The sequence below is a fragment of the Manihot esculenta genome, chromosome 16, assembly GCF_001659605.2.
Source record: "Manihot esculenta cultivar AM560-2 chromosome 16, M.esculenta_v8, whole genome shotgun sequence".
In the NCBI taxonomy this organism is placed as follows: domain Eukaryota; kingdom Viridiplantae; phylum Streptophyta; class Magnoliopsida; order Malpighiales; family Euphorbiaceae; genus Manihot; species Manihot esculenta.
Genome location: NC_035176.2, coordinates 16,952,766 through 16,980,679, shown reverse-complemented (window position 1 = coordinate 16,980,679; position 27,914 = coordinate 16,952,766). Strand labels below are relative to the sequence as shown.

Here is a 27,914-nt window from a genome sequence, read left to right as displayed (position 1 = left end):
TTTTATTTTTGAAATACGCATTGAGAGAGTAAAAACTGAGATATCTTATATTTACTCAAATGCACTTATTACCAGACTAAATCTATGAGTGCTCAAAATTTTTTATTTAAAATTAGTATATTCAATTTGCATGACATAATTTATGTCCATTCAGGCATAGATTTATATTCTGGATTTTATTCATTCATATTTATTTCATATATTTAGAATATGTGCAGCCCACAATTAATAATTTTTATCAATAATTATTTGTTTTTATACTTTATTTTGTAAAATAAATATTTTTTAAATATTTTTATACGTTTTTTTAAAGTAAAACTAGTAATTATATTAATAAAATCCCATGAAAAAAGAATATTATCCCAAACAGAAAGACAATTATACCTAATAGATTTTTTAGCCAAAATATGAGCAAGAGTAGTATTACGACGAATTCATCTAACAGAATTATTCGTTATAGAGTTTAACAAATATTTACAATCATTCAAAATCAAACTATTGCATAAGATAATTTGGCAAATATGCTCCTCAAATGCCTGTCTAAACTCCTGCATAAGATAATTTAGCAAAGATACTCTAGCAAAGATACTCCTCCTTCTTTCTCATCTCTCGAGTATAAATCATTAAAATCTCTCGAACAAAGTCACGGAAGAGAGCTTGTACGAGATAAAGCTCGAATAAGATTCCAAAACTGACGTCGTCGTTGCGATTCTGGAAATCCATAATAACTAGTAAATCTCTATTGAATACTAACTTCCGAAACAACCGAATTAATAAAATTTAGAGAAAAGCCAACCACAGAAACATATACATGACTCTTTCATATTAACGAAAGGTCTCCTCCCAATTCTTGTCTATCGACTGAGAAGCAACCATCAAAATATAAAAAATTACGAAAAAATTTCATACGAGAATTAAGAGCTTTTGTTTCCATAAAAAATAAAATGTTCGACTTGTAACTAGTAACCAAATCTTTCAATGTATTAATAGTTCGAGGATTACTGAGTCCTCGGCAGTTTCAACACAGGACGATCATTGCTTTCGGCCCCTATGAGTCGCTTCACTGTTACCTGTCAAATTAATATGCAGGGGTGTTGTTAGAGGTATCCTGTTGAGAGAAAAGAAAACCTGTAACAACATTATGTTTAGTGTTTCTTAACCTTTTTTTAGCATCATCATTTATTCGGGCTGCAATCTCATCATCAAACTTATCAAGGACAATAACATCTCATTCTAAAAGATGCAATAAATCTGTCAAATAGGTATGCATATTCTGAAAATTGATTGGATTGTATGTGAGAAACATCCACACCATACAGAAATATAAGTGATGATCACATATCGTTTTCTATGGGGAAGAGAAAAAAAGAAGTTAAGTTTAAGGAAGAAGAAAAGACGAAAGTATCGGGTCACAAAGGGAGCACAGATAAAAATTTAGTGTAGTGTTAATATTTTTACACGTTAAACATAAAAATAATTAATTTTAAAATAATATAATAAATTGAACTATTTAATTGTAATTAGGTTGTTTCGTATATGTACTTTGTTTTTTTGTTAATATTGAATTGTTAATATTAAAATTAAGATAATTTTTAATATTAAAACAATCTCTTCTAAATAATATAAAATTATTTTATTATTAAATAATTATTTAAACACATCTATAAATCATTTAGTTAAATTAAATTATTACCTAAACCATATTAGATAATATTAAAATTATTAACATTTAAAATAACAAAACTCATTAATAAAATTATAAAAATATTTAAGTAAATTTAAAGTATTTTTTTCTTTCGCGTCACGCACTTATATAAGTACTTTTTTTAAAAAATTTATAGTTAAAAATTTTAAATATATTGTATACTTAAAGATTAATAGATTGGATTTTAATTCTCATAATTTGCTATAGAACTTTTAATGCTTCATGCATGGTAACAAAATTAAAAACCTATTTGTTATTTTGATATTTCAAAAATAATTTTAAATAAGACTTTATATCTTCCGATTATTATTTTTGGGAAAGTGCTTTATTATTTAATTTATTTTTTAAATATGGAAGTGCTTTATCAACAATGCTGTAACAGTAATCTTATAGTTAGGATTAGCAGGTGATGTGCACGTGACTTTCTAGAGCACTCTGGTTGACTGATGTGGCAGCTTGTTACTGGCTTGATCCGTTGGTGGAGACCAGGACCAGGACGAGGCCTGTGCAAGAATTTTCCTTGTTTCAAAACCTAACACTAATGGGAGTAAAACATCGTCTTCATCGTCGTCTTCTTCAATTTCATGGCTTTCTCTCCTAAGTCTTAGCCTCTCCATATCCCAACCTAACAGTCTCTTCACAATTCGATGGCTAACTCCGATCCCTCTGCTCGAACCGTTCTCGAACCTCTCTCTAACATTGACCTCTCCTCCTACTCTGGTACTTCACTCCGATCTCTTGCCATCTCTTCAATTTCCGATTCTCAATCCCTAATCTACGTTGGCACTTTCTCTGGATCTGTTCTTTTATTCTCCATTAACACTGGCGATAAAGCCACCGCTACTACTACTACTGCTGCTGCACCCAAAGACGCGCCGGCTGCTCTCGATTCCGACGCTTCTATAAAGAATGTTTCCTTTCTGCGAAGCATTTCTCTTGGGGATTCTCCTATAGAAACAATGCTCGTGCTTCCTGAGATTGGAAAGCTTCTTGTGCTCTGTGATGGTTCCTTGTTCTTGGTTGATACTCTTTCGTCCCATTCTGTTAAAAAATTGAGTTTTGCCAAGGGAGTATGTGCAATTGCGAAGAGGATTCGAAGCAGTGAATTGGAGAGCACTAGTTTACTGGGTATTTCTGTTAATACATTGGAGTCTTCAAGTGCCAGCCAGCGGATTTTGCTGAAATTTGGAGGTGGTATTAGAGCTAATGGAGTGAAAACTAAAGAACCTTTGCAACGGAGTGAAGGTAACAATGTTTTTGCTGTTGTGATTGGTAAAAGATTGGTACTTGTAGAGCTTGTTTCCGGCACTAATAGATTAGGCAAGACTGACCGAGACGTTGATAGTTCAAGTGGGTCTTTTGTAATTTTGAAAGAGATCCATTGTATTGATGGCGTTAAAACTATTGCGTGGCTCAATGACTCCATAATTGTGGGTACCATCAATGGATATAGTTTGTTTTCCTGTGTTACGGGGCAGAGTGGTGTGATATTTTCATTACCAGATATATCTAGCCGACCCCAGCTTAAATTGCTAATGAAAGAGAAGAAGGTCTTGATGTTGGTGGATAATGTTGGAATTGTTGTTAATGAGCATGGGCAGCCAGTTGGAGGGAGCTTGGTTTTCCGTATCAGTCCAGATTCTGTTGGGGAATTATCTCCTTACATAGTGCTTGTTAGGAATGGGAAGATGGAGCTGTATAATAAGAGATCAGGTAGTTGTATTCAGACACTAACATGTGGTGGGGAAGGAGTTGGGCCATGTATTGTGGCCAATGAGGAAGGTGGGATTGGAAAACTTGTTGCTGTTGCCTCACCCACCAAGGTATGCATTTATTTTCTCCTAAATCATATTTATTTTTTCTTTCTGTCGATTGAGCTGCTTATTTTTAGTTTAGAAGTCCTTTTTCATTTCCTTCTTATTCTTGTTCTCCTTCGTATCAACAGATTTAGGAAAGTTTATAGCTTGGATTGGGAGACAAAACCCTTTTCTAGGTTGTGCTAATCTAGGATGTAGTTTGGTATACCTAAAAGTTAAGCCCCTATCCATCCTCTCATAACCTCTGGTTATTGCAGAAGAATGAAATAAAAAACATTAGCTTGGCCAGTGTTTGCATGAGGAAGGGAGTGGAAGAAGGATATTTTATATCCGTTGTTTGCTTATGTAGTAAAGTGAAGAGAAAACTAATGGTAGAATTTATATATATAAATATATATAAAATCTCAGGTGAGGACTTGTTCTTTCTTCACTATCTAATCTATTTGGTGGGCCTAGTAACTATTTAATTATAACTGTAGGATAACTGAAATTCCTATCAGTGAAATCTTCAAGAAAGGAAAAAAGGCTGTTGTATGTTTTCCCTCCAAGTTGTATACGTTGATACAGTTGAAAATATCCAACATGTTAAGACTGTCTAATCTGAATGGATGCACAAAATATCTGATGTGAGATGTCATCGAGTTACCCCATCATGCTTACCATGATCCATGAAAGGTCATAGGGATCAAGGTCCAATCGGCTCAAACCAAATGGCCAAATGATAATCCCTTCCTATTGGGATCAATTTTGAAAGGATGCCAGCTTTAGATGTGGCACAAAGTTCATAGGCGATTTCACTAGAGACACTTCTTCAGAGGAAATGTGCAATACATATATCATTATTTCACTTGTAGATGCTAGATTAGCTAATAACTGTGAGTTTGTAAATTGTTATGGGTGGTTCAAGGCATAGGCCATCTGCAGTCTTATAATTATGCCTCCAATTGTTGAAACCTGACCAATCACTATGCTGCCTGGTCAATACAAATGGAAAAACAAAAACTTAAATTTGGAGAGCACTAGGAGGTATAAAGACCATAACTGCCTTCATCTCATTTTGTTAGTTTAGAGGTTAACATAAGCATCAAAGGTTAACTGACAAGGGATTCAATACTCGAATCTCACTTCCTACCGTGCGGCACTTGGCTCCATGAACTAAGTTCAACCTTACCAATAGCTCAAAATAAGAGTGGTTGGGTGATTGTGACAACGGAAGCTTGATTGTAGAGAAAAAGGTTTTGGCTGAACACAAAGGAGAATGATGATGGAAGGAAGAAAATTCTATTGCTTCAAAAGAAAGCTTTACAAGGCTTCACTCTCTTGTATGAGTGCTTCTATGTCTCTCTATGTATCACAACATATGTACAAATGAATCCCTAAGTGGCTATTTATAGGCATCCCACTTTCTTAACATGTGGTGGAGATGCATTCTCTAACTTGTGGCTAGAAATTATCATCTAGAACTTTGAGGGACTAAATCGTAATTTCTCACCCTAGAGTGAATTCTGGTTATGGTGGCTAAGTTGCCTGTGGGACCCACTTGGCTAGGGTGAATCTGCTGCCCAGCAAGTTTCTGGGCTGTTCTGGCGGGCTGCTGGCTGAATTGGGCGAAATTGGCCAATTCCGGTCCATTTTGGAACCTTTAGCGGCCAACCAGGATTCTCTGGCCTGTTCCCGCACACCCCAGGCGCTTCTGGAAGCTTTGCGCGCCTTCCAGCACGTTCCGCGCCTTGCACTGCCTTGCGCGCAGATTGGAACCTCGTCTGGCGCAGTTCCATAGGCCAACCAGCTCCGTAGGCCAATCAGCTCCGTAGGCCTACCAGCGATTGCCCTCCCTGCGCACGCCAGCCTTGCGCACCACAGCCGGGCGCTTGCAGCATTGCTACACGTCCCATAGGCCTATCATGCGTTCTGCAGGCCCAGTTGGTAGAAGGCCGTTCCCCCGCAGGCTTACCAGTACCTGCCAACTGTAGTTGTTGCCACCAACTGCATGCCCCGCAGTTGTTGCCACCAGCTGCATGCCCCGCAGTTGTTGCCACCAGCTGCATGCCCCGCAGTTGTTGCCACCAGCTGCATGCCCCGCAGTTGTTGCCACCAGCTGCATGCCCCGCAGTTGTTGCCACCAGCTGCATGCCCCGCAGTTGTTGCCACCAGCTGCATGCCCCGCAGTTGTTGCCACCAGCTGCATGCCCCGCAGTTGTTGCCACCAACTGCATGCCCCGCAGTTGTTGCCACCAACTGCATGCCCCGCAGTTGTTGCCACCAACTGCATGCCCCGCAGTTGTTGCCACTGCCATTAATTATAATTTCTATTGCTGCAACCCATCCATAAAAGCATCCATAAAAGCCTATTTTTTTTTAATATTTTAAATAGGCAGAAAAATATAAGTGTGTACCTGGTCTTCTTGCTTAAGTATAAAGTTAAGGCTAAATGCATATTTGCACACCTATACTTTAGTAATTTTACTTATCAAATACCTCAACTTTAATCGTGGCCTAATAAATAACTAAACTTTAAAAAATATTACTTTTAAACACAATTTTACCAAATTCATAGTTTTAAAGTTATGTTTAAAAGTAATTTTTTAAATCCATGATTTTAAAGTTGTATTTAAAAGTAGATTTTTTTAAAGTTTAGGTGTTTAAAATATTATTATTTTTTTAAACTTTAGGTGTTTAAAAGTAATGTTTTTTAAAGTTTAAATGTTTATTAGGTTACGATTAAAATTGAGGTGTCTGATAAGTAAAAATGTTAAAGTATAGGCGTGTAAATATGTATTTTTTCATAAGATTAATTTGAGACTTGAGGCCGTAAATTAATCAATTTAAATAAAAGCAACAAAAATTAAACAAAACAATAATAAATCAATAATGTATTACCATTTAATCAACAATTAATTAATTATACAAAATATATGTACAAAAGCCATTAATTATAATTTCTGAAATTTTAAAGCTGAAAACAATAGAATAACACCTGTTTAAAATAAATAAGAAAGCAGTCTACAATTTCTAAAATTATTCAATTATAAGCAATACGAAACAACATGAGTACATAAAGTAATTAACTAAAATTGCAGACCAAAAAAGAAAAACAAAAAGAAAAAGGAGCTGTTCACCTGCTGTCACATATTTGGGGAAAGGATGAAAGATAATGGATTTATGGAAAGATGAGAAGAGGAGAGGAGGAGGAAGAGAAAAGAGAAAAGAAAAAACAAAGGTGCTATAGGCTGCTGTGGGGCAGCAGTGAGGAGGAGAAGAGAATATGATTATGAGAAAGAGAGGAGAAGAAAAAGAAAGAGAGAGAGGAGGGAGAGACATACTTGGTGCTGTTAGGAGGAGAGCTTTCTTTTGCTGTTTACAAGTCTTGGCTGCTTAACGTTGTAACTCTAGGTTCAAAGTTAAAAACCTTGAAACTTGAAAAAAAAAAGAAACTTGGTTAAGAAAGGCTGCGCCTCAGGGCCTCTTGGTTGGCGCCTTCTCTTTGAGAAACTCGATTCAGAGGAATGTGCCTCACTAGGCATAGGCGAGGAGAAAGAGGAGTGCGTCGCATCGACTTCCCTAATAAATCCGGCCTCCTCCAGCATCTGCATTTCTTCCCTTGTAGCCTGCTGCTTCTCTTTCCTAAACACCCTTTTCTTCTGCTTTATTGGTTTGGCTCCGGGGAGGATATTTAATTTGCGGGTCATCACCTCAGGATCAATCCCTGGCATGTTTGGAGGCCTCCAAGCAAAACTTGAGGCATGTCCTCTGATCAGAGCCATTGCTGTCTCTTTCTGGTCTTTTTCAAGGCCGGCATTGATACTGAAGACCTTGTCGCCTTCTTCCTCGGATAGTGGGAAAGTCTCCAGCTTATCAACCAGTTCGGTCCTGGCCTCCTTCTCATCTTGGACCTCCATGACTTTTGGGTTTATTTCTTTTGGCTAAGCGCTCAGCTCTTCTACTGTAGCCAGATATACAACTCGGGCTTCCTCCTGTCTTCCTCGCACTATGCCCACCCCTGATTTTGTTAGGAACTTCATAGTCATCCAGTACCGGATGCGGCCTTCCCAAAATGGCATTATAATTCATGGGCAGTTTTACCACGAGGAACACTGCATAGTAAGTGCGGAATAGGGGTGGTTCTCCCAGAGTGAGGGCTACTTTTACTTTACTCTCTTCTGCCACGGGGTCCCTCCTATTTAATGTTATGGATAATGGATAAATCAAAATCCATTACCGTTCCAATGTTGAGAAAGTTTTTTCAAATCGGTCTTAATTATAGTTCAAATTAGGATAGGTTTCTTGATTATCATCAATATTTATCATTATTTAGATTAGGATAAACTTTCTGATTATTATTAATTTTTATTATTATTTAGATTAAGATAAACTTTCTAGTTATTATCAAGTAAGGTAAGACTTTTATTTTGTTAGAAATCCTTATGCTATTGTAAATCCTTCATTATATATATGGGGTTAATTTATGAGCAATAAAGCAAACAAAAAAGTTATAAACAATTTATGATTTAAGGCTCTCTCATTAATGAGTTTGAGGTGTTAACTGCTCCCTTTGATGAGCTCCTTCCCTCCTTTGATGAGCTCCTTCCTTACTTTGACGCAATCCATTACCCAGGACCATTATAAAGTGGTATTAGAGCCCATTTTCATGGGAGATTCAACAAACTTAAGTGAGAAACTGAAATCCTTGCTTTGCAAAATGCAGGCACAAAATAAGGTTAGATTAGTTCAGTTAGAAGTAAGGATGGAAGCTAGAATTGCTCAACTCGAGGCTCAGATGCAAATTATGTTTTGCCATTTACAAAATTTTCTTTCTAATCCACATGACAATTGTAACAAAGACTTGGATATAGGTACAAGTAACAACTTTAGTTTTCCTAATAAAGGCATCTAAAACGAAGATAAAATTGACACTCCGGTAGAAGTAGGGAAGACGATTGCCATGTATCTACTACGAGCATTTGACTGCAAGCAACAATTGGAGAGAAGTAGTGAATGGAAGGCAATTTCTTGGTCCGCAACACAATCTACAATGGTTCATTCTAAGGTTACGAAGGAACCTTCTCTATTTATTAAAAAGCTCACTAAATCAGAATAGCGGAAAAAAATGCCAAAGGTCTTTCTTACAATGGTGACAGATTTTATTTGGTTGGTTATCAATGCAAGAAATTATTTTGGCGGGGAGTGGAGGAGTAGGAGGATCAAATGCTGATAACAGAAGATGATGCCCTAAAAAGGAATATGCTATATCACTTTAGCCAAGGTTATCTAGAATTTGAGCGTGAGGACAAGCTTTTTGTCCAGAGGATAAGTAATGTATGGATAGATTAAATCCATTAGAGACCAAATATTGAGGAAGTCTCTTTTCAAAACTGGTCTTTATTATAGTTCAGATTAGGATAGGCTTTTTGATTATCATCAATCTTTATCATTATTTAGATTAGGATAAACTTTCTGATTATTATCAATTTTTATTATTGTTTAAAATTAAGTTAAACTTTTTAGTATTATCAAGTAAGGTAGGACTTTTAATTTGTTAGAAATTCTTATACTATTGTTAACCCTTCTATATATATATATATGGGGTTAATTTATGAACAAGCAGAAAAATTACAAACAATTTGAGATTTAAGACTCTTATTAACGAGTTTGAGGTGTTAAGAGCTCCCTCTGATGAGCTCCTTCCTTACCGTGACACATTGGGATTGTAACATTTAACAACACTGATTACAACCTTTCTCTATTTTGTAGGTTTCATTTGTCAAGTCAACATGTTCCACATATTTCAAACCACATTATGTGTTATCTTTTATAAAGAAAAAGGAAATCACACTTTATAAAATTGATAAAAGAGATTTAAATTTATAACTAGTAAATGTTAAAAATAAATATTGTAAGGGTTTGGTTCTCAATTCCAAGGGACAAGATGTGATTGAACCTCTTGGATCAAAAGCTATAAAAGATTCCCTAGTTATTAAAGACGCAACTCACACTCGAGGCTTTCAAAGATTCGACACCAAGCTCCTCTACGGGAGAATGCGAGCGGCAATTGCCAGGTACTCGCTTTATGCGCATAGGTGTACACCTTGTTTTGAGTGCAAGGCTTTAGAAAAATGCGCCTTTATTTCCACCTTTAGCAAGCACTTCTATTGGAAAAAACACTACTAATCAGATCCAAGGTTTGCTGGTTTGCCAGAATCCGATAATGGCACATTATACATTTCTGAAAATTAGTTTTAGTATTTAGTAGAGATAATTAGCTTCTAAGATCTTATCAAAATACACACCCATGATTACAAACCTCCCACATTGCCATTTTCAACACTCATGGTGTTTTTAATCCTCTTATATTGCTTTGTTTTCAATTTCTTTTATTATCTTTCTCATAATCTAATGTTAGCTGTTTTTGCACTCCTCTGTTTCTAATTTATCTGAAATTGTCCTTTAAATACAAGTTACAATGTTATGTGGGTTCTTCATTTTAGTACTTCTTTTCTTATTTTTCCAAACAAAAAAAAGAGACTAAATTTTTCTTTTTTTAGTAATGAGGTAATTTTATTTATTGATTATTTGCTATCTATTTATAAAGTAATAGTAACATAATTATTTTTAAATCCTCTATTTCTAGTTGTCTAAAACATACTTTTTTTTTCATTTTCTTTTCTTAATACTCATAGAGCTATTTGGATTTGTTTGTGAATATAAAAAATCTAAATTGTTTTTTGAATGTCCAAAATTTTTGTTTATTTTATTTTCTAACAATTTCTAACGAATAATATTAATGAAAGTCTTTGTTATGCTATAAGGCTTTGTAGTTGATAAGACTTTTGATATATTATTGTGTTTCACCTTGATTATTTCTAGGTTATATGCTATTGCAAAGTATCTTCTGAAGAACAAATCAAGGATCTTTTGAGAAAGAAAAACTTCAAGGAAGCCATCTCCTTGGTGGAGGAGCTTGAGTATGAAGGTGAAATGTCCAATGAAATGCTATCCTTTGTTCATGCCCAAGTGGGTTTCCTCTTGCTTTTTGACTTGCATTTTGAGGAGGCAGTGAATCACTTTCTCCAGTCAGAGACAATGCTGCCATCTGAAGTGTTTCCTTTTATAATGCGAGATCCAAATCGCTGGTCACTGCTGGTATATCTTACTCTAACCTTATTAGTGGTGTTTATCATTATCGTGCCATCCAGTGGTTCAGATTATTCTTGGTGAAAACTGTTGTCCTATTTTATGTTACTGTCAAAACATTAGCATGCTATACTTTACAAAGTGAACAGTAAATGGGAAGTTTAGATGAGTAAAAGCTTGCTATTCATAAGGAAGTTTAGCTTCAAGCCAATTATATGCATTGCATTTCTGTTGATGTATTTTCTAACACTTTCCTTTATAGTGTATGAATTTATTTTGGCAGCTATAATTTATCATAATTGTCAGGTTGTGTGGTCCAATGACCCAGTGCTGAAAAGAAAGGGTTTTTCAGGGGTTTATATTTGGCGTTCTTTCTTTCTCTCTTCTTCTTTTAAGTTCTTTTCACTTCCTTTCCTTTTCAAGAGAACGTATTCTTATGTCAAACTCTTGGATTTTCTCCTGGGCTTCCATCCTCCTTTAAGCAAGCAAGTTAAAAATGAAAATCATTGATGACATATGGATCTGTAAAATGTGTTGTCTGATAAAGTAATTGGTAATAATGCCCTCACTGAATTTTCAGAGACAACCTATGAACCGCTAATCTTTCATAAGCAACAAAAGCGGAAGGAGTTAATTTCTATGAAAAAGAAAAATAGGAAAACTTCAACTCATTTAGCAACTGGTTTTGCTTGATGTGCTTCTTTTGGATATTCTTACTTTGTCATTAGATATGTGTACTTTAATATACAATTAATTAACATGCTTAGTATGATGGCTAGTTGTTGTGAATATGTTTGATTGACGTAAATCAACAAATGGAGCAGGGAAAAAAAATACTGTTCTTCTGATCCTTGTATCTAGACTTGTATGCTTGGCACTTGCAGGCAGTCATAATTTTGAACCCACCTTTTCAGGTTCCTAGGAACCGGTATTGGGGCTTGCATCCTCCTCCGGCCCCCCTTGAAGATGTTGTAGATGATGGGTTGTTGGCTATCCAAAGAGCTATTTTCCTCAGGAAAGCAGGTGTAGATACAGCAGTAGATGATGATTTTGTATTGAATCCACCTACTAGATCCAATTTACTTGAGTCAGCAATCAAGAACATTATCAGGTGTCTACACTTTTCACAGGAGTTTTTCATTTTATAATGGTTGAATTTGTTAGCCTGTAACTAATGTTGATCCTACCTTCTCTTATTTATTTACTACAGATATCTGGAAGTTTCTCGTGAGAAAGAGTTGACTTTGTCGGTGCAGGAAGGAGTTGACACACTTTTAATGTATCTCTACAGAGCTTTAAACCGGGTGGATGATATGGAGCGGCTTGCTTCTTCAGAAAACAGTTGTATTGTGGTATAATCATTTTCCCTTATGCTTGAGATGGTAATAAATTGTTTCCATTGTTATCCTTGGAGATGGATTAGTTACTACATATCTAAGTGACTGCTACATGGTGAAAATTTTCCTCAATCATTTCTGTGAATAGCAGAAGAATTTATCATGATAAAAGTAAGAACTTCAGGATCTAGTTTTTTCTTTTTTTGGTGATGAAAAACAAGCTTATCCATTGTACTTCTGTTTTTCTCCCAATGCATATCACAGTAGTACTAGACTTAAGAATGAATAGCCTTCCCCATCTTAAAAGCACCACTTGGTTATTGGAGGTCACTGGTGGTAGCCCAAGATATTTTATTATTAGTTAGGGAGATTTATTGGCTGGTCTGATTGATACCAACAGCTTGTTTGGAAATTGTTAAGTTTTTATTATAAGAAAAAGAAAGAAGGGAAGGGAAAGAATAGAAGAAAAGGAAAATAACTAAAAGGGCTACATCTTTACTCATTTTCCATCACTCTTACATAATACATAGTGCATATTTATAGTGAGAAATTACCAAAATATGGATCCTTAAATTTAGGAAGATATGTTCCTTAAATTAAGGAGAGACTTTAATCCCTAAATTGAGGAGTAATTTTCTTCTTAATTTAAGGAGAATCTCATCAATTCTAACCGAAATCATGGAATATGATGGGAGAAAATTTCTGTTGATTTTCTTCTTCTACATGGAAAAGAAAATCAAGTGAAAATCTCACCTTGTGGTTACTATTTGTTCCTCAAATTGTGGTTATTATGATTTTTTTTTTCTTAATACTGTTTCTCCTTATTTTCTTTGTTCACATTCTGCATTGAACTAAGTCTCAGAAAAGGGAAATCCATTCCCCCAATTTTTCATCCCTTCATTTTTCTCCATTCCTTTATTTCCTTTTTTTTTAAAAAAAAAAAACATGCAAACCAACGGGAATTCCTTATGCATCTTTGACAAACAAGAATTTGGACATTTTAGATGAGGTCAGCTGAAATCTTCTATTCGAGCAATTATAGAACTCAAAAGGGGCATTACTAGTATCTATAGTTGATTCATCCAATTTATTTTGGTTAGAAATACTGCATTTGAAATTGTGCATCAATATCAAGTTAGTTTATAGGCCTCAAGTAAGTGGTAGACTGTGGAATCTTAGTATTCCAATGCATTGCAAAACAGAGAGGCTGTTGTCAGGAGCTTGCTTGAAGATGACTGTACAACTTCCATGGGCGGTGCAGGAGGAGTTAGAAACTCTATTAGATGACTCTGGGCATTTACGTACACTTGCCTTCTTATATGCAAGTAAAGGGATGAGCTCAAAGGCTCTTGCAATATGGCGTATTCTGGCAAGAAATTATTCTTCTGGTCTGTGGGAAGAGCCTGTTGTGGAGACTGACTTACAGGATGGCAGTAAAAATATTCTTTCTGGTAGAGAGATTGCTGCAATCGAGGCATCAAAAATTCTAGAGGAGTCATCTGATCAAGATTTGGTTTTGCAGCATCTTGGATGGGTAAGTAGTTTTTGAGTTTCGCTGATGTTTAGAGAATTTGTATGGAAGCTAATCACTAATTCTCATTTGGTGATTTCTATCTATTAGATTGCAGATATTAACCCCATTCTTGCTGTTGAAATTTTGACTTCAGATAAAAGAGTAAATCAGTTATTGCCAGGTTAGCTTGGTTAGAGAAATTTAAATATTGGTTCTTTTGGAAAAAAAAAACTGTGGCCCAATTTTGAATTTTATTCTTTCATTCCAGATGCAGTGATTGCTGCCATTGATCCAAGAAAGGTTGAAATCCTTCAAAGGTACATCCATCGCTTATTGAATAAGTTGCAGCCTTTTCGCTATACTAGTGCTTGAAAATTTTTTAAGCCATGTGAGCAGTAGGAGATGTCTTTGGTTATTAATTTCTTCCCTTGAAAACTTTTTAGTCAGTGGTAGCCTTGTTATGAATTTTTGTTTCATATTTTATTTGCCAAAATTCTCATCATACTTCTCGAATTCCTTTCATTGATTCGTTATAGTATTTGATCAGGCCAATAACTGGTCTTGGAAGATAGTCCTGCATCTTGATAAGAGGAATTGGATTATTCTCCCAAATAAGTCCTATATATTTAATTTTTCAATTTCAAATTGCAAATTGCAGTGTCTATCATCATCACTGTTTGGCAGAATCATTTGCTATAATGTTTTCCTTGTGGATTTTTCTAGCTTTATCCTTTATTGCTAAGTACTTTGTTTTTTGAGTTTGGTCCTACATGGCAAATACATCATATCATGATCTGTATTGTGCAGTTATCTCCAGTGGCTGATTGAAGATCAGGACTCTATTGACACCCAATTTCACACATTATATGCCCTCTCACTTGCAAAGTCAGCAATAGAAACCTTCGAAGTACAGAGTGTCTCCAAAAGCCCTGATGATGAAAGGTTAGAGGAGGCAAAATTTTCCGATTTTAGTCAAAAGTCAATCTTTCAAAGTCCTGTACGTGAAAGGTTGCAGATATTTTTACTATCATCAGACTTATATGACCCAGAAGAGGTCCTTGACTTGATTGAAGGTTCAGAGTTATGGCTGGAAAAGGTTTGGAGCTGCTTTCTTTTGTGTTCTTTGATATTGCTTGTTTGATGACAATGAGACTTCCTAAATTCTTGGTGTTTGTCCTTTATGTCCATATTCTTTTAGGTCAATCGTGGATTATTGATACTTTTGGATTGCAAAATCATCACTTCTAACTTTTGCATACTCATGGAAGATTTTGTTTACTTGACAGGCCATTCTGTACAGAAAATTAGGGCAAGAGACATTGGTGCTTCAAATTTTGGCGCTGTAAGGTTCAAATCCTTTTAGGAATATTAATTGCAGTAACCTGTGACCAACTTATTCAGATGTCCACTTCATGTTGGGTTCATTTGTAGTCATTGAATTGGTCAACAGTGCCAGAACATTTTTTTTTTGGACCAAAATGAATTGAGAACCAAATATTTCTTTATAATATTGTTGACTTATTTGCTGATCCTAACTGATTCTAGGGATATGATTTGATTTGATTAGGATCCTTAATTATCTCTGGAATTATTATTTGATTATTTGCTTCCTGTTTAGATATAATTCTTTGTGTATAAATAGTCATACAAACCAATTGTAAAGATTAAGAGTGAAATATAAGAATTCTCTAAATTTTTCCAAAATTCTTCATGGTATCATAGCTTTTTCCTGATTTTAGGGTTCAAATTCAATTTTTTCCTCGTTAGGGTTTCAAAATCCTAGATTTACCTTTTTTGGTACTAACCCATCTAGGAGCCTTCCTCCTCTCACCGCCGGTACCAGGATTGTCGCCGGCCGATCGCCCAGCTCCGACGCTGAAAAAGCCTGCACGTGAGGCTCACGCACCTCCCCTTCCCGACGCGTGACCAATCGCCTGATGCTGCTTCGCGGCTCCGATCACTTCGGCGACGATTTCGACCATCTTTCCGACCTTTCTGTGCCGCTACCCGGTCTTTTGGTGAATCGATTGGGCTCTCTTGTGTGTACAACCTTGGGTACCTCCTATTCTTTCACTGTTCATAAATCTTTACCATGACAGAAGGTAAAAGGGTCTTGATTCCTAACTCTGATTACTCGTTCTCCGGTGCCACATCTAACTTTGTAAAGTCAGGTAATACTTCCTCTCTTAATAATGTTCCATGGATTATCGATTCTGGTGCGAATAGACACATGAAAGGCTCTTCTAAAGGCTTTCTCAATTATTTTCCTTCTCTAATCAAAGATAGTGTTGGAATTGCTGATGACTCTTTTACTCCCATATCCGGAACAGGTTCTGTTATTTGCACATCCAACATTAAATTATCATCTGTCCTTCATGTTCCCCACTTTCCTGTCAACCTTTTATCTGTCAGTGCTATTACCAATGCCCTTAATTCTAAAATTGAATTCTTTCCTGATCATTGTGTTATTCAGGATCTTTGCACAGGAAAGAGGATTGGCAATGGTAGGCTGCATGATGGCTTATATATGTTGGAGGGTGATCTAGGTTCTTCGATATCTCACGCTTGTTTTGGAGAAAATAAGGATGTCAATCAGGAAATAATACAGTGGCATAGACAGTTAGGGCATCCATCATTTTTTGCCTCAGAAAAACTTTATCGTAATTTGTTTGCTAGAACTCAGTTTGATTCTCTATTTTGTGATGCTTGTGAGTATGCTAAACACACTAGAACATCCTATCCTTTGAGTCATAATAAAAGTCAAATTTCTTTTGCGACTATGCATTCTGATGTTTGGGGGCCTATTCAAACTGCCTCCTTGTCTAGTAATTGATGGTTTGTCACCTTTATTGATTGTTGCACTCGAATGACTTGGGTCTATTTGATTAAAGCTAAAAGTGATGTCTTTTCTTGTTTTCAATCCTTTCATAAGATTGTTTGTACTCAATTTGATACTAAGGTGAAAATTTTGAGAACTGATAATGGAAGAGAATACATGAATAGTAGCTGTTCTGCTTATTTGGAGAGTAATGGGATAGTACACAAGACTAGTTGTCCTTATACTAGTGCTCAAAATGGCGTTGCTGAGAGGAAAAATAGGCATCTATTGGAGGTAGCTCGATCTCTTATGTTCACCATGAATCTACCCAAAGCATATTGGGGCGATGCAATCCTTGCATCTGCTTATCTTATCAATAGAATGCCTCTCAAGACCCTTGACTTTATGAGTCATTTGGCGGTTCTACAAGGGAAGAATTCATATGTTGTTCCACCAAAAGTATTTGGGTATGTTTGCTTTGTCCATACTAGGACGGTAGGGAAATTGGATCCCAAGGCCCTTAAATGTGTGTTTGTTGGGTATTCTCTAACACAGAAGGGATATAAGTGTTATTATCCTCCATGTAGGAAATACTTAGTCAGTATGGATGTTACATTCCGAGAAACTGAACCCTACTTCTGTACCACCCACTCACCTCTTCAGGGAGAGAATAATGAGCAAGAAGAGGTGATTTCGAATTCTGTGATTCTGAATGATATGGTTCAACTAGAAAGTTTGAGTTCTAGTAGACAGGGGGAGATGTCCAATTAGGGAGAGAGAACTGATCGTTTGGACAAGCCAGATTTGAGAATTATGCAGTCTACTCAGAGCCAAGAATCTTCTCCTGGGGAGTTACCCAGTCAAGAATCTTCTCCTGGGGAGTTACTCAGTCAAGAATCTTCTCCTGGTGAATTACCCAGTCATGAATCTTCTTATGGTGAGTTATCCACAACTCTTGAATGCTTCAATGACTTAGATAAACCTATTGCACAAAGAAAAAGGGTCAGATCTTATACTAAACGCCCTATTTCTAACTTTGTTTCTTATGAATCCTTATCTCCTTCCTATAGAGCCTTTGCCTTGTCTATTTCCTCTGTGTCTATTCCACAGAATTGGAATAAAGCTCTTGCAGATCCTAAATGGAAGAAAGCAATGATTGAAGAGATGAAAGCATTGGCTAAAAATGAGATCTGGGAGCTTGTCGCTCTCCCACTTCGGAAGAAACTCATTGGCTGTAAATGGGTGTTCACGGTGAAACACAAAGCTGATGGCACAATTGAACGGTTTAAGGTCAGATTGGTTGCTAAAGGATTCACCCAAACCTATGGAGTGGATTACCAAGAGACATTTGACCCAGTTGCAAAATGAACTTAATCAGAGTTATGTTATCCTGTGCAGCCAACTTGGACTGGGACTTGCAACAATTTGATGTGAAGAATGCTTTCCTCCATGGAGATTTAGAGGAAGAAGTGTTCATGGAAATTCCTCCTGGGTTCGCTGATGAGAAGACACAAGGAAAGGTGTGCAGGTTAAAAAAGGCTTTGTATGGACTAAAACAATCTCCCAGAGATTGGTTTAACAGGTTTAGCAGAGCCATGATGTCCTTTGGTTACCAACAAAGCAATTCTGATCACACTCTGTTTATCAAACCTCACAAGGGTAAGATCACCCTTCTTATTGTTTATGTTGATGATATAGTGGTGACAGGCAATGACAAAGAGGAAATGGCTCAACTAAAGAGGTTGTTAGCTCAGAAATTTGAAATCAAAGATCTAGGAAAACTACAATATTTCCTAGGTATCGAGGTGGCTAGATTAGAAAAAGGAATTTTCATCTCTCAAAAAAAGTATATTCTGGATAGTATGATGGGGTGTAAACCAGCATAATCTCCCATTGAAAGTAATTACAAGCTGGAAGCAGGAACTGGTGAGTCCGTGGATATTGGAAGATACTAGAGATTGGTAGGGAGGTTGATTTATCTCTCACATACTCGACTGGATATAGCCTATGCTGTTAGCTTAGTCAGCCAATTCATGCATAACCCTCGCGAGACTCATATGCAGGCTGTACTTCGCATCTTAAAATACCTAAAGTCTGCACCAGGGAAATGGCTTCTTTACTCTAAACATGGTCACCTCCGAGTTGAAGCTTGGGCAGGATCTCTCGATGACAGAAGATTCACCTCTGGCTACTGCACAGTTGTGGGAGGGAACCTTGTCACCTAGAGGAGCAAAAAACAAAGTGTTGTTGCTCGGTCAAGTGCTGAAGTAGAATACAGGGCAATGGCCCAAGGTGTGTGTGAACTCTTATGGTTACAGAAGTTATTGGAGGAGTTGAGGTTGCTCGAGAGAGGCAAGATAATTTTGTATTGTGACAATAAAGCTGCTATAAGTATAGCACAAAATCTAGTCCAACATGACCGGACGAAACACATTGAAATTAATCGGTACTTCATTAAAGAAAAATTAACAGGCAGTGTCTTGAGTTTAGTTCATGTGACTTTTACTGGACAACTTGCAGATGTGTTTACTAAAGGGCTCAACAACAAGATCTACCATAATTTGATTTGCAAGTTGGGCATGTGCGACATCTTTGCACCAACTTGAGGGGGAGTGTTGACTTATTTGCTGATCCTAACTGATTCTAGGGATATGATTTGATTTGATTTGATTAGGATCCTTAATTATCTTTGTAATTATTATTTGATTATTTGCTGTTTTGTATGAATAGTCATATAAACCAATTGTAAAGATTAAGAGTGAAATACAAGAATTCTCTAAATTTTTTCAAAATTCTTCAAATATATATGATAAGAAAGAAAAAGATACTAAACATGCTTGAAGAATGCATTAAAGTCAACTTCTTTAAAGATAATAATCTCGTTGAATCTGTTGTTTTTAGTCTGTTTCACATGCTTTTTAGGCTTTCCAAGACATTTGTCTCTCTTGTGCTTCTATTATCTCTCTTTCTCCCCCTCTTCCTTTGAAAGACATGGGGAACAAAAGCAATGACTCTCTTTACTGTCTTTCCCAGCCAAGTTATTATTTTTGTTTCATAATTTTTTGCCTACAGAAATAAGAGAGAGAAAGAGATTATGGTTGAAAGAAAGAGGAGAGAGAATAATTATCTTGAGTGGCTCACCAAGCATGCAAATATGTTTAAGAAGTCCGATGTGGTGGTTGTGTCAGGTGTTGAACTTTGAACAAAAATTAGCCAGAATTTGTCTTCAATAATTTTATTGTACAAAAAAAGGGTTTGGTGATTTTTTAATAGACATTGAAAATTAATGGATTTAATGGGATTTAGTGACGTTTTCAGTAAGTATGAGTGAAATTGAACTCTTTAAATTGATAGGATATGATAAGAGAATTTTCTATTGTGAATTTATGACATACATGAGGCTTAACTAAGAAAAGCTTCTTGACAGATTCGACAATTTTGAATTGGCTGTTATATTTTCTAAAATTCAAGTATTATTGCACTTGTTTCAGCTAGTACTGAATTAACCTGTGTTTGGTCTTACACAAGCTTAGCTTGTGTATTTTTGGCCTATCTTGCTGACTAGGCTATTCTCGTACGTGTCTTGAAGCTTTGTATGACTCCCAGTGCAAGTTCACATATACTCCTCATTTATCTAGGCTATCTGGTTGTGTGATAAATGATTTCCTAATTATTGTACATAAGGTTAAATGTCAGATACATTTCTAGGTGTTAATTCAGCCAGTCGGTTGTATTGAAGATGCAAGGAGATTAATAGCTGTAGCTTATGGTAGACCTTGTTAGGGCAGCTCACATTCCTTGATCCATAGGTTCACGATGATGTAGCATTCTTAGGTCAAAGAAAGCCTTGGATGTTTGGAATATAGGGGTTGTTAAATATTTGGATAAGCTGAATCAAGTCACACAAAGAATATAAAGTTTAGTGAGAATAGGAATATAGATGAAATAAATAGATATTGCTAGCTGAGTACACCTTTTGCTTCCAACGATGAGGGCATTGTTCATGTGCTTTTGTATGCGAGTGCACATTATTTCCAAGCAATCCTTATCTCTGAACATTTGTTAAAAAGTTGAACCTTTTTATATTTGCACAAACAAATATTTTATTCTTGTTAAGAGGCAGTGCACATAATTTGTTGACTAGAAGTGCCTGAATTTCTACCCTCACCACCTTGCTTGGTCCAAAAGAGGGGAGGGATGTAGATCTAGCAGCTTAAAATTTGGGCATATTTGAATAACTTATAATGGTGTTTCAGGAAGCTGGAGGACAGTGAAGCTGCTGAACAATATTGTGCGGAGATTGGGAGACCAGATGCATATATGCAGTTCGTTTCTTTCCTTATTTTTCCAATTCATTATTGTCCTTTTCTCTAGACACTGTGTGCCAGATGAACTTTTTCAACCAACTGTGATATGATGTCTAGGTTACTTGATATGTATTTGGATCCACAAAATGGTAAAGAGCCTATGTTTAAGGCTGCTGTTCGCCTTCTGCATAATCATGGAGAATCACTGGATCCCTTGCAAGTTTTGGAGGTACCAACCCAAAGCAAGAGAAAAATTGCTGTGAATGAGGCACATTAGAATAGTTTGCATATACACTTTATCCAAATTGCAACTATATGATTTTTGAAAATGCATAAAGCATTTGCTTATCTATATCTGGCCAATCAAGGACTTCAAGCAAGTACATTTGACAACTTTTTTTAGTGGATCTTATAACCATTTATGAGATTTATGACATTTGCTTATTGATGTAGAAATTATCAAATGTAGCTGTTTATGAAAAAAATATGCAATCCTGAATTTGCTGTTTCACTTTTATAATTGCTGTATACCAGCCAGGCTTGGGAATCAACCAGACCCCAGACCTGATAATACACTATTATGGGTGGTTCCCAAATCCATTATATAAGAAAAAAAACTCGCACCAAAATGAGGACTATGACAATCAAGAGACACTTGACAAGTTTGGGGAGGGCTCAGCTTGGCATATCAAATTTCTGTCACTCATGGTTCTCTTTATATGTGAAGGAAAATGTATCTGACTGCTTATTTGGTTGCACAAAATAATGGAGTTTGACCATGGTTGGATACTGGTTGTTCATCCTCAAAGTGATTGATGCTAACATTTCATTTTGTAACTCAAAGGAACACTTTATTCTGCTGGAACAATAATGTTAGTTATTACTTTATTGTATTGCTTTTTGCACCCATTATTCTTAAGAAATAAGTTTTTCTGTTGCAGACATTGTCCCCAGACATGCCTCTTCAACTTGCATCTGATACAATATTACGAATGTTGAGGGCTCGGCTTCACCATCATCGTCAAGGACAAGTAAGCTTTTTCACTTGAAATTGTAGGACAATCTGCGAGTCTACTTCTATCTGAAAATTGTCAACCTTGGGTTAGGTAGTCAGCATAAGTTTTAGACTGTGCCGGGACATTGTATTTCTAAGTTTATTGAAAACATAAAAAGTTAAAGATTTCCCTCATATATCCCATGGCTTTCCTACCCTGCAATGTGAGTGATGTAAAATTTCAGTAAATATTTTTCTGTGGTACCCTGTCAAGCCCCATGTGGATGCAAACAATTGTACAGTTGGGGTTTGGTGGATAACTTGGGGAATTTTGGGACCTACCTTATAAAGGCACGGGGTTCCATGCCTTATTTAACAACTGGACGAGTAAGGAAATACATTGAAGACCACTAAGGGTGTTCAGGTCATGTTCAAAAATTACATCGTACACTGGATTGAGAATCCACAAAATAAGAAAGTGCATGAGCATCTCAAAATATTGTCCCCTATGCCTAAAATGAATAAGTTTGGAGCCTTTTATCTAGAGTAACAAAGAGGTGGGATTCTGACTCTCAAAAGTCTTCATTCTCTTCTAATATTGTCAACTTTAGCAACAAACCTACATGAATAGGCACCAGGGCTGGATGTGGAGGGACTACCGAGTAGGTATCAATTTGAACAAGTAGTTATAATTCAATGAAAATTTATAGATTCTCCTTCATTCTCTTTTATGTTGTTGTTGTGCGTGAAAGTTTTCTTTTTTATCCTTTCTTATTAATTTCATTCTTCCTTACATTCTGCCTTAATGATTTTTGTCCTAGCTCCTGCAATTACAATGCTTTTCTCACCTTGCTGATGTTATCTAACAAATTGGGCTAAGAAGATGGAGAAAGGGGATTGTATATTGATAGAGATTCAAAACAATACAATCAATCCTTCTAGTGCAATGCTGCTCTGTTCTCTGTAAGTGTAAAATACCAAACCAGGAGATATTCTCCTGAACTAGAAAAAGGTGGCCCACAGCCCAAGCTGCCACAGCTGATGACAAGAGAAAAAACCACCCTACCAGCTATCCATCCCCTTGTTTATATTTACAATAATATGACTATTCAGTCACCCTGCTGATGCTGATATTTTTCCGAGAACCTCGCAATAAGTTACACTGTACTGCTCCAGAAACTTCCATTCCAGCGCCAGCAATATTCTCTTCTATTCCAGCTCCAGCATTATTCCTTTTCCACCTCTGATAATAAACTCTCAAATGTCCTGGGCCTTGTTGAACTGGGCCTCCATCAGCATTGCTAACATTACCCTCCCCTTAAGAGATAGCCTTGTCCTCAAGGCTGAAAGAAGGGAACTGATTTTTATGTCCACAACATCATCCAAGTTGCGTTATATTTGGATTTCCCTTTCCATTTGACCGATACTTTTTGTATCCGCTGCCTACTGATGGATTTAGTGCGCTGCTGCAAAATGTTTTCTGGTTCAATTAAAGGTTCATCCGCAGCAATATTCCTTGGTAACTGCTGTAAAACTGAATGATTGCCCACTGATTTCATTAATTGAGAAACATAGAAGATGGGATGGATACGGGCTTCCGGTGGTGATAACTTTGCGAATTTTCTGAGTGATTTTGAAGGGACCGAAATATCTTGCAGCCAGCTTGGGACTTATAGTCTGTTGAGAGATTGTTGGCGATGAGGTCTAATTTTTAGGAAAAATGAATGGCCAATTTCAAATTGAATGTCCTGCATGCTTGTTAACAGCCTTCACTGTTCGTTTTTTAGGCTCTTGTGAGATTATACTTCAATTGCCTGAGTAACTGATCCCTTGTCTCCAATTCTTGGGCCACAGCTACTTTAGTCTCTCCTGGAAAATATTGCTGAATAGTAGGTAGAGTACGGCCATAAATAGCCTGGAAGGGAATCATTCCCACTACTGTAAGGAAGCTGGAATTATAATAATATTTTGCCCAAGCCAACCATTTTCCGCATTGTTTTGAGATGTTTTAGGTCAATAAATGAGCATATTTGGATAAGTGGTCTACAACTACTAACATAGCATCCAATCTATAGAACGGGGTAATCCTGTGATAAAATTCGTAGAAACACCTTCCCAAATTTTGTTGGGAATTGGCAAAGGTTGAAGTAACCCGGTTAGATAGGTGGTTTTGTATTTGTGTTGTTGGCATATCAAACTAAGTAGCAACATAATTTTGAACAGACTCTATACCCGGACGGTAGAGATTTGAAGCTGATCTCTGTTAAAATCTTGAATGCACTGGCATGGCCACCCATCGTGGTTGAATGAAATTCAAGGAACAATTTTTGAATCAAGCAAAATTGGCAGGTAAAACAAGTTGACCCTTATAAAATAGTTTGCCTTGGACTAGGGAGTGATGGATGTGATCCTTTAAATTGCCTTCTAAATAAGAAATTACTTTTTGGAGTAAATTTCACCCATTATCCCAAAATTTATGGTGTTGTAACGATATTGTTTCAAAATTTTAATTTATAACATAAAACTCCCTAAATTTTGATTTATATAATATAAAAATTCTCTTAACCTATAATAACCAATTTTCTAGTCTTAACATGAAAAAAATATTCTAATACCCTTAAAAACAACTTAAATTCACACACTAAGAATGATTTCAAATCCATGTCCTTCCGGTGTTAATCTCCAATCCCTTCTTCACCCATCTATGGCATTTTTCTTCAATCCAATCATCTTCCTTCCTCCAGTTTCTTCTTGCCTCTCTTCATCTCTCAATTTCCTCTTGTCCCTTCTTCTATGCTCCAACCATACCAAAGCCACATGTGTACAAAATTTTGCAACCCATAATCACAAATTCAAATCTCAATCGGCACGTTTAGTTTCTTGTTCATAGGCATAATCAACATTACTATTAAAACCACCCCAAATATGGTGTTTTGTAGCATGTTCAAAGCTATCGTGGGCTTCTAGTACCCCCTAATCAGCACGTCCAACTCACAAGCTATTATCTCTTTGATTAACATGGAAGGACCACAATGGCCAGTGGCACGTCTGAGAAGAACAGTGAGAAAGTTGGGTGGCTGGGAGTGGAGAAAGGGGGCTGTTGGCAAGGTAAGAGATTTGCATTGATATTTGAAAGATAATTAGAAAAATAAAAGATTGGTTGAAGAGGAGAGACAGGCTTGAAAGAAAAAAAAATTGATTAGTGTGGCAATAGACATAGAAGTCAAGAAGTTAAGGTTATTAGGAAATCACAAAAAGAGTAGAGTAGAATTGATGATGAAAGGCACATGGAGCAAAGAAACAGAAAGGATGGTGGTGAGAATGGGAGAGGTAGAGAGTAAATTGAAGAGTGGGGAGATGGTCACCAATGAAAGGTAGTTGAAAACTTAAAACACGAAAAACGCCATTAGAAATAGGAACTATGAACAATGAACTTGTTTATAAAATAAAGGAGATGCAAAGGAAGAGGAAATTGGGGATAGAGATGGAAGCAATGAACCTATTTCAATTATTGACAAAAAAAAAACCTGTTCTAATTGTGAGATTAAGGATTTATGAGATTGCAAAGGGTACTAGTGTAATGGTTTTATCCATCTATAAGGCAGAGGAGAAGGAAAGAGATTCTAGAAACTCCATGGGAGTACAGGACTGAAGGCAGAGAAAGGAAGGGCAATGGTATTTTTTTTCATTGAGATGACGGAGGAGAAAAGAAAGGGGTACAGGGTATTTAAGTCATTTTGATTAATTTATTTTTCATAATAATATGCCACAGGCGAAAAAAAATGAGAAAACTGGTTGTAGCTCGTTAAAAGGACTCATGTGTTAGTTAAATTAAAGCTTAAAGAGTTTTATGTTACAAATTAAAGTTTAGGAATAATATTGTTACAATACTCTTATTTTCTGCAGCTCTGGATCAACTTTAATTTCTTCTTCCAATTGTTCCCAATCCATCCAAGTAGGACAGCTGACAACTAACAATTCCATTGGTTCATCTTTGTGGGCTTTGAAAGAGTTTTGAGAAATAAATTTAAGTTGAATGACCAAATTGAGAATATACCCCAAAGTTGAGAGCTGCAGATGAAATTAGCCAGCAAACTGGAACTTTTTGAGTGTGCATGTATTTAGCTATTCCAAATTAAAATGTATGTTTGTGGTTAAATAAGAAAGAAAAAATGTATATTATGTGCTTTGACCTATCGTCTACTACACGTGTTCTTTATCCCCTTGGCCCATTGTAGTGTTTATATTGATGTGTTGCCTGCTTTTCAGATTGTTCATAATCTGTCTCGTGCTATAGACGTTGATGCAAGACTTGCAAGATTGGAGGAAAGATCACGGCATGTGCAGATTAATGATGAGAGCCTCTGTGACTCTTGTCATGCACGCCTTGGTACAAAACTGTTTGCTATGTATCCTGACGATACCATTGTCTGTTACAAGGTTGGTTGCTATCTTTCTCTCTTAGTCCCTTCATAATTTTTGTTGCAAAGTTCAAGTTCAGTAAAAAAAAAAGTATTAATAGTCATCCTAAATAGCATAAAGCTGATTATCCCTTTTGCAACCCTGAAGATTCTCTCAAATTCACAATACTACTGAAGTTTATGAATACTTTAGTCATAAAAGAACTAGTGAGGCTGTGAAATCTATGATCATGTTTCCTTATCTTTTGTTCATTTTTTGTGTTCTACCTGTTTGTATTGCTATAAAAGAGGTTTTTGGAGGTTTGGCAAGATGCACTCGGATCGTATGGGTCGGTATGCTTTTCATCGCATTACGCCTGGTGACATATGCCCTAAAATACTGGCCCAGGATGTAGTGGATTGGTGATAAGTCGGAGCGTCAAATCATGTCGACCCCATTTCGATATCAGAGTCGACATGTTAATCTCAACTAGCTCTGGATTGAGCAAGCTTTCCTTTGAGCAGAGAAAAAACAACAAAGGTTAAAATATAATAATGGCATTTGGTCAGATGAGGTCTGGGTTTAATTTATGCCATGGGGGGAGCATAAAGGGTAAATTGCAGGAAGAAAACACCCGATGAACTGACTGAAATTCATGTCAGAAAATAATCTAATTCCGTGGAATTTTCTCATTTCTGATTGCCCATCAAATTGCCACTGAGCATTTCACGGTGAAGTAATAAATTTTGGTAAAACTAAATATTTTTTTCCCATCATTGCAGTGTTTCCGTCGTCAAGGTGAGTCAACTTCGGTCACAGGCCGAAACTTTAAGCGAGATATACTGATAAAACCAGGTTGGCTTGTAACTCGTTGAGCATGCAACACTGTATATTGGAGGAATTAAAAGACTGGCCTAGGGTTCGCGGCTATGCTTGATGGTCCTAAATATCGATTATGCTCGGATGAGTGGTATAGCAGCAGGCCAATTGATGTCTATATGCGGACCATGAGTCTTTGATCTGATCAAAGAAAGAGTTGTAGACAAATACTTATTTGTAGAGTAGTATATTTTATTTTGCGAGTGCTGAATGTATAAACCCACTCAATTAACAGTAGTTTTAGGGAACTCGATAGAAAGCGTTGTTTTATAAATATTATTGGGATAGATAGTTTATTTTTAGTTTTTTTTTTCCCAAATATTTGTAGTTAAATAAAGGGTTGATTCTGGTTATTCTGATTGTTTTTGAAATTTATAATGTGGTGACTATTGTAGTAATTTAGGTGGTTTCTATTTTTTTTTTTCATTTAAACTAATTGTTTTTTTTCCTTCCATACTCTATTTCCATATTGCATTTCACACAAGTCGCATTCTATTTCGCAAATCTACAGAGATCACACGAATTACAGCTTAGACTCAACTTAGAAAATCCAACAGATTACAACAATTTTTAACAAAAATAAAGAAAGATACAAGATTTAATAAATCACTAATTTGCGTCCGTATTTGTAGGCTCTGGGGAAGAAGAATAAAAGTCTCGTTGAATTATTTTCAAGTTAAAACCATTAAATGCTCACCCTTAAAATTGATATTTAGTGAAGTGTTGTAGGAGTGAAATGAAAAGTGAAATAAACTACATAACAAGAATCAATACAGAAGATACATATCAATTTAGTTTTGAATAAATTAGAAAGGTATTTACATAAGAAAAATTTAAAATTTTTTACTATTTTATAATTTAATTTAAAATTTTAAAAGTTTATAAAATTGTCTAAAATTATAAATTTTATTATAATTATATTTAAGTTTAAAACTTGAATAGGAGATAGCGTGTTTTGCTGATATTACAATATATATGTGAATTATTTTATTATACGCTACTTAAATAAATG

The 27,914-nt window shown here is 36.1% G+C and overlaps 1 protein-coding gene across 3 annotated transcripts; it reads left to right on the top strand.

Moving 5' to 3' along the window:
* Positions 1–2,231: 2,231 nt before the first annotated feature.
* On the top strand, positions 2,232–27,255 carry LOC110603243 (vacuolar sorting protein 3). Of its 3 annotated transcripts, XM_043952155.1 has the most exons (14): positions 2,234–3,528; positions 10,387–10,662; positions 11,568–11,764; positions 11,864–12,005; positions 13,252–13,524; positions 13,612–13,684; positions 13,772–13,820; positions 14,311–14,599; positions 14,790–14,845; positions 20,578–20,646; positions 20,746–20,857; positions 21,570–21,659; positions 25,892–26,062; positions 26,806–27,255. In XM_043952155.1, exons 1-14 carry the CDS (start codon positions 2,353–2,355, stop codon positions 26,896–26,898), a joined length of 3,066 nt encoding a protein of 1,021 aa, XP_043808090.1. In that variant the 5' UTR covers positions 2,234–2,352; the 3' UTR covers positions 26,899–27,255. The 3 variants fall into 3 exon arrangements, with proteins under 3 accessions (XP_043808091.1, XP_043808092.1, XP_043808090.1); XM_043952156.1 differs by lacking the exons at positions 20,746–20,857; positions 26,806–27,255 and having other exon boundaries at positions 2,232–3,528; positions 25,892–26,032; XM_043952157.1 differs by lacking the exons at positions 20,746–20,857; positions 21,570–21,659; positions 25,892–26,062; positions 26,806–27,255 and having other exon boundaries at positions 2,232–3,528; positions 14,790–14,850.
* Positions 27,256–27,914: the final 659 nt, after the last annotated feature.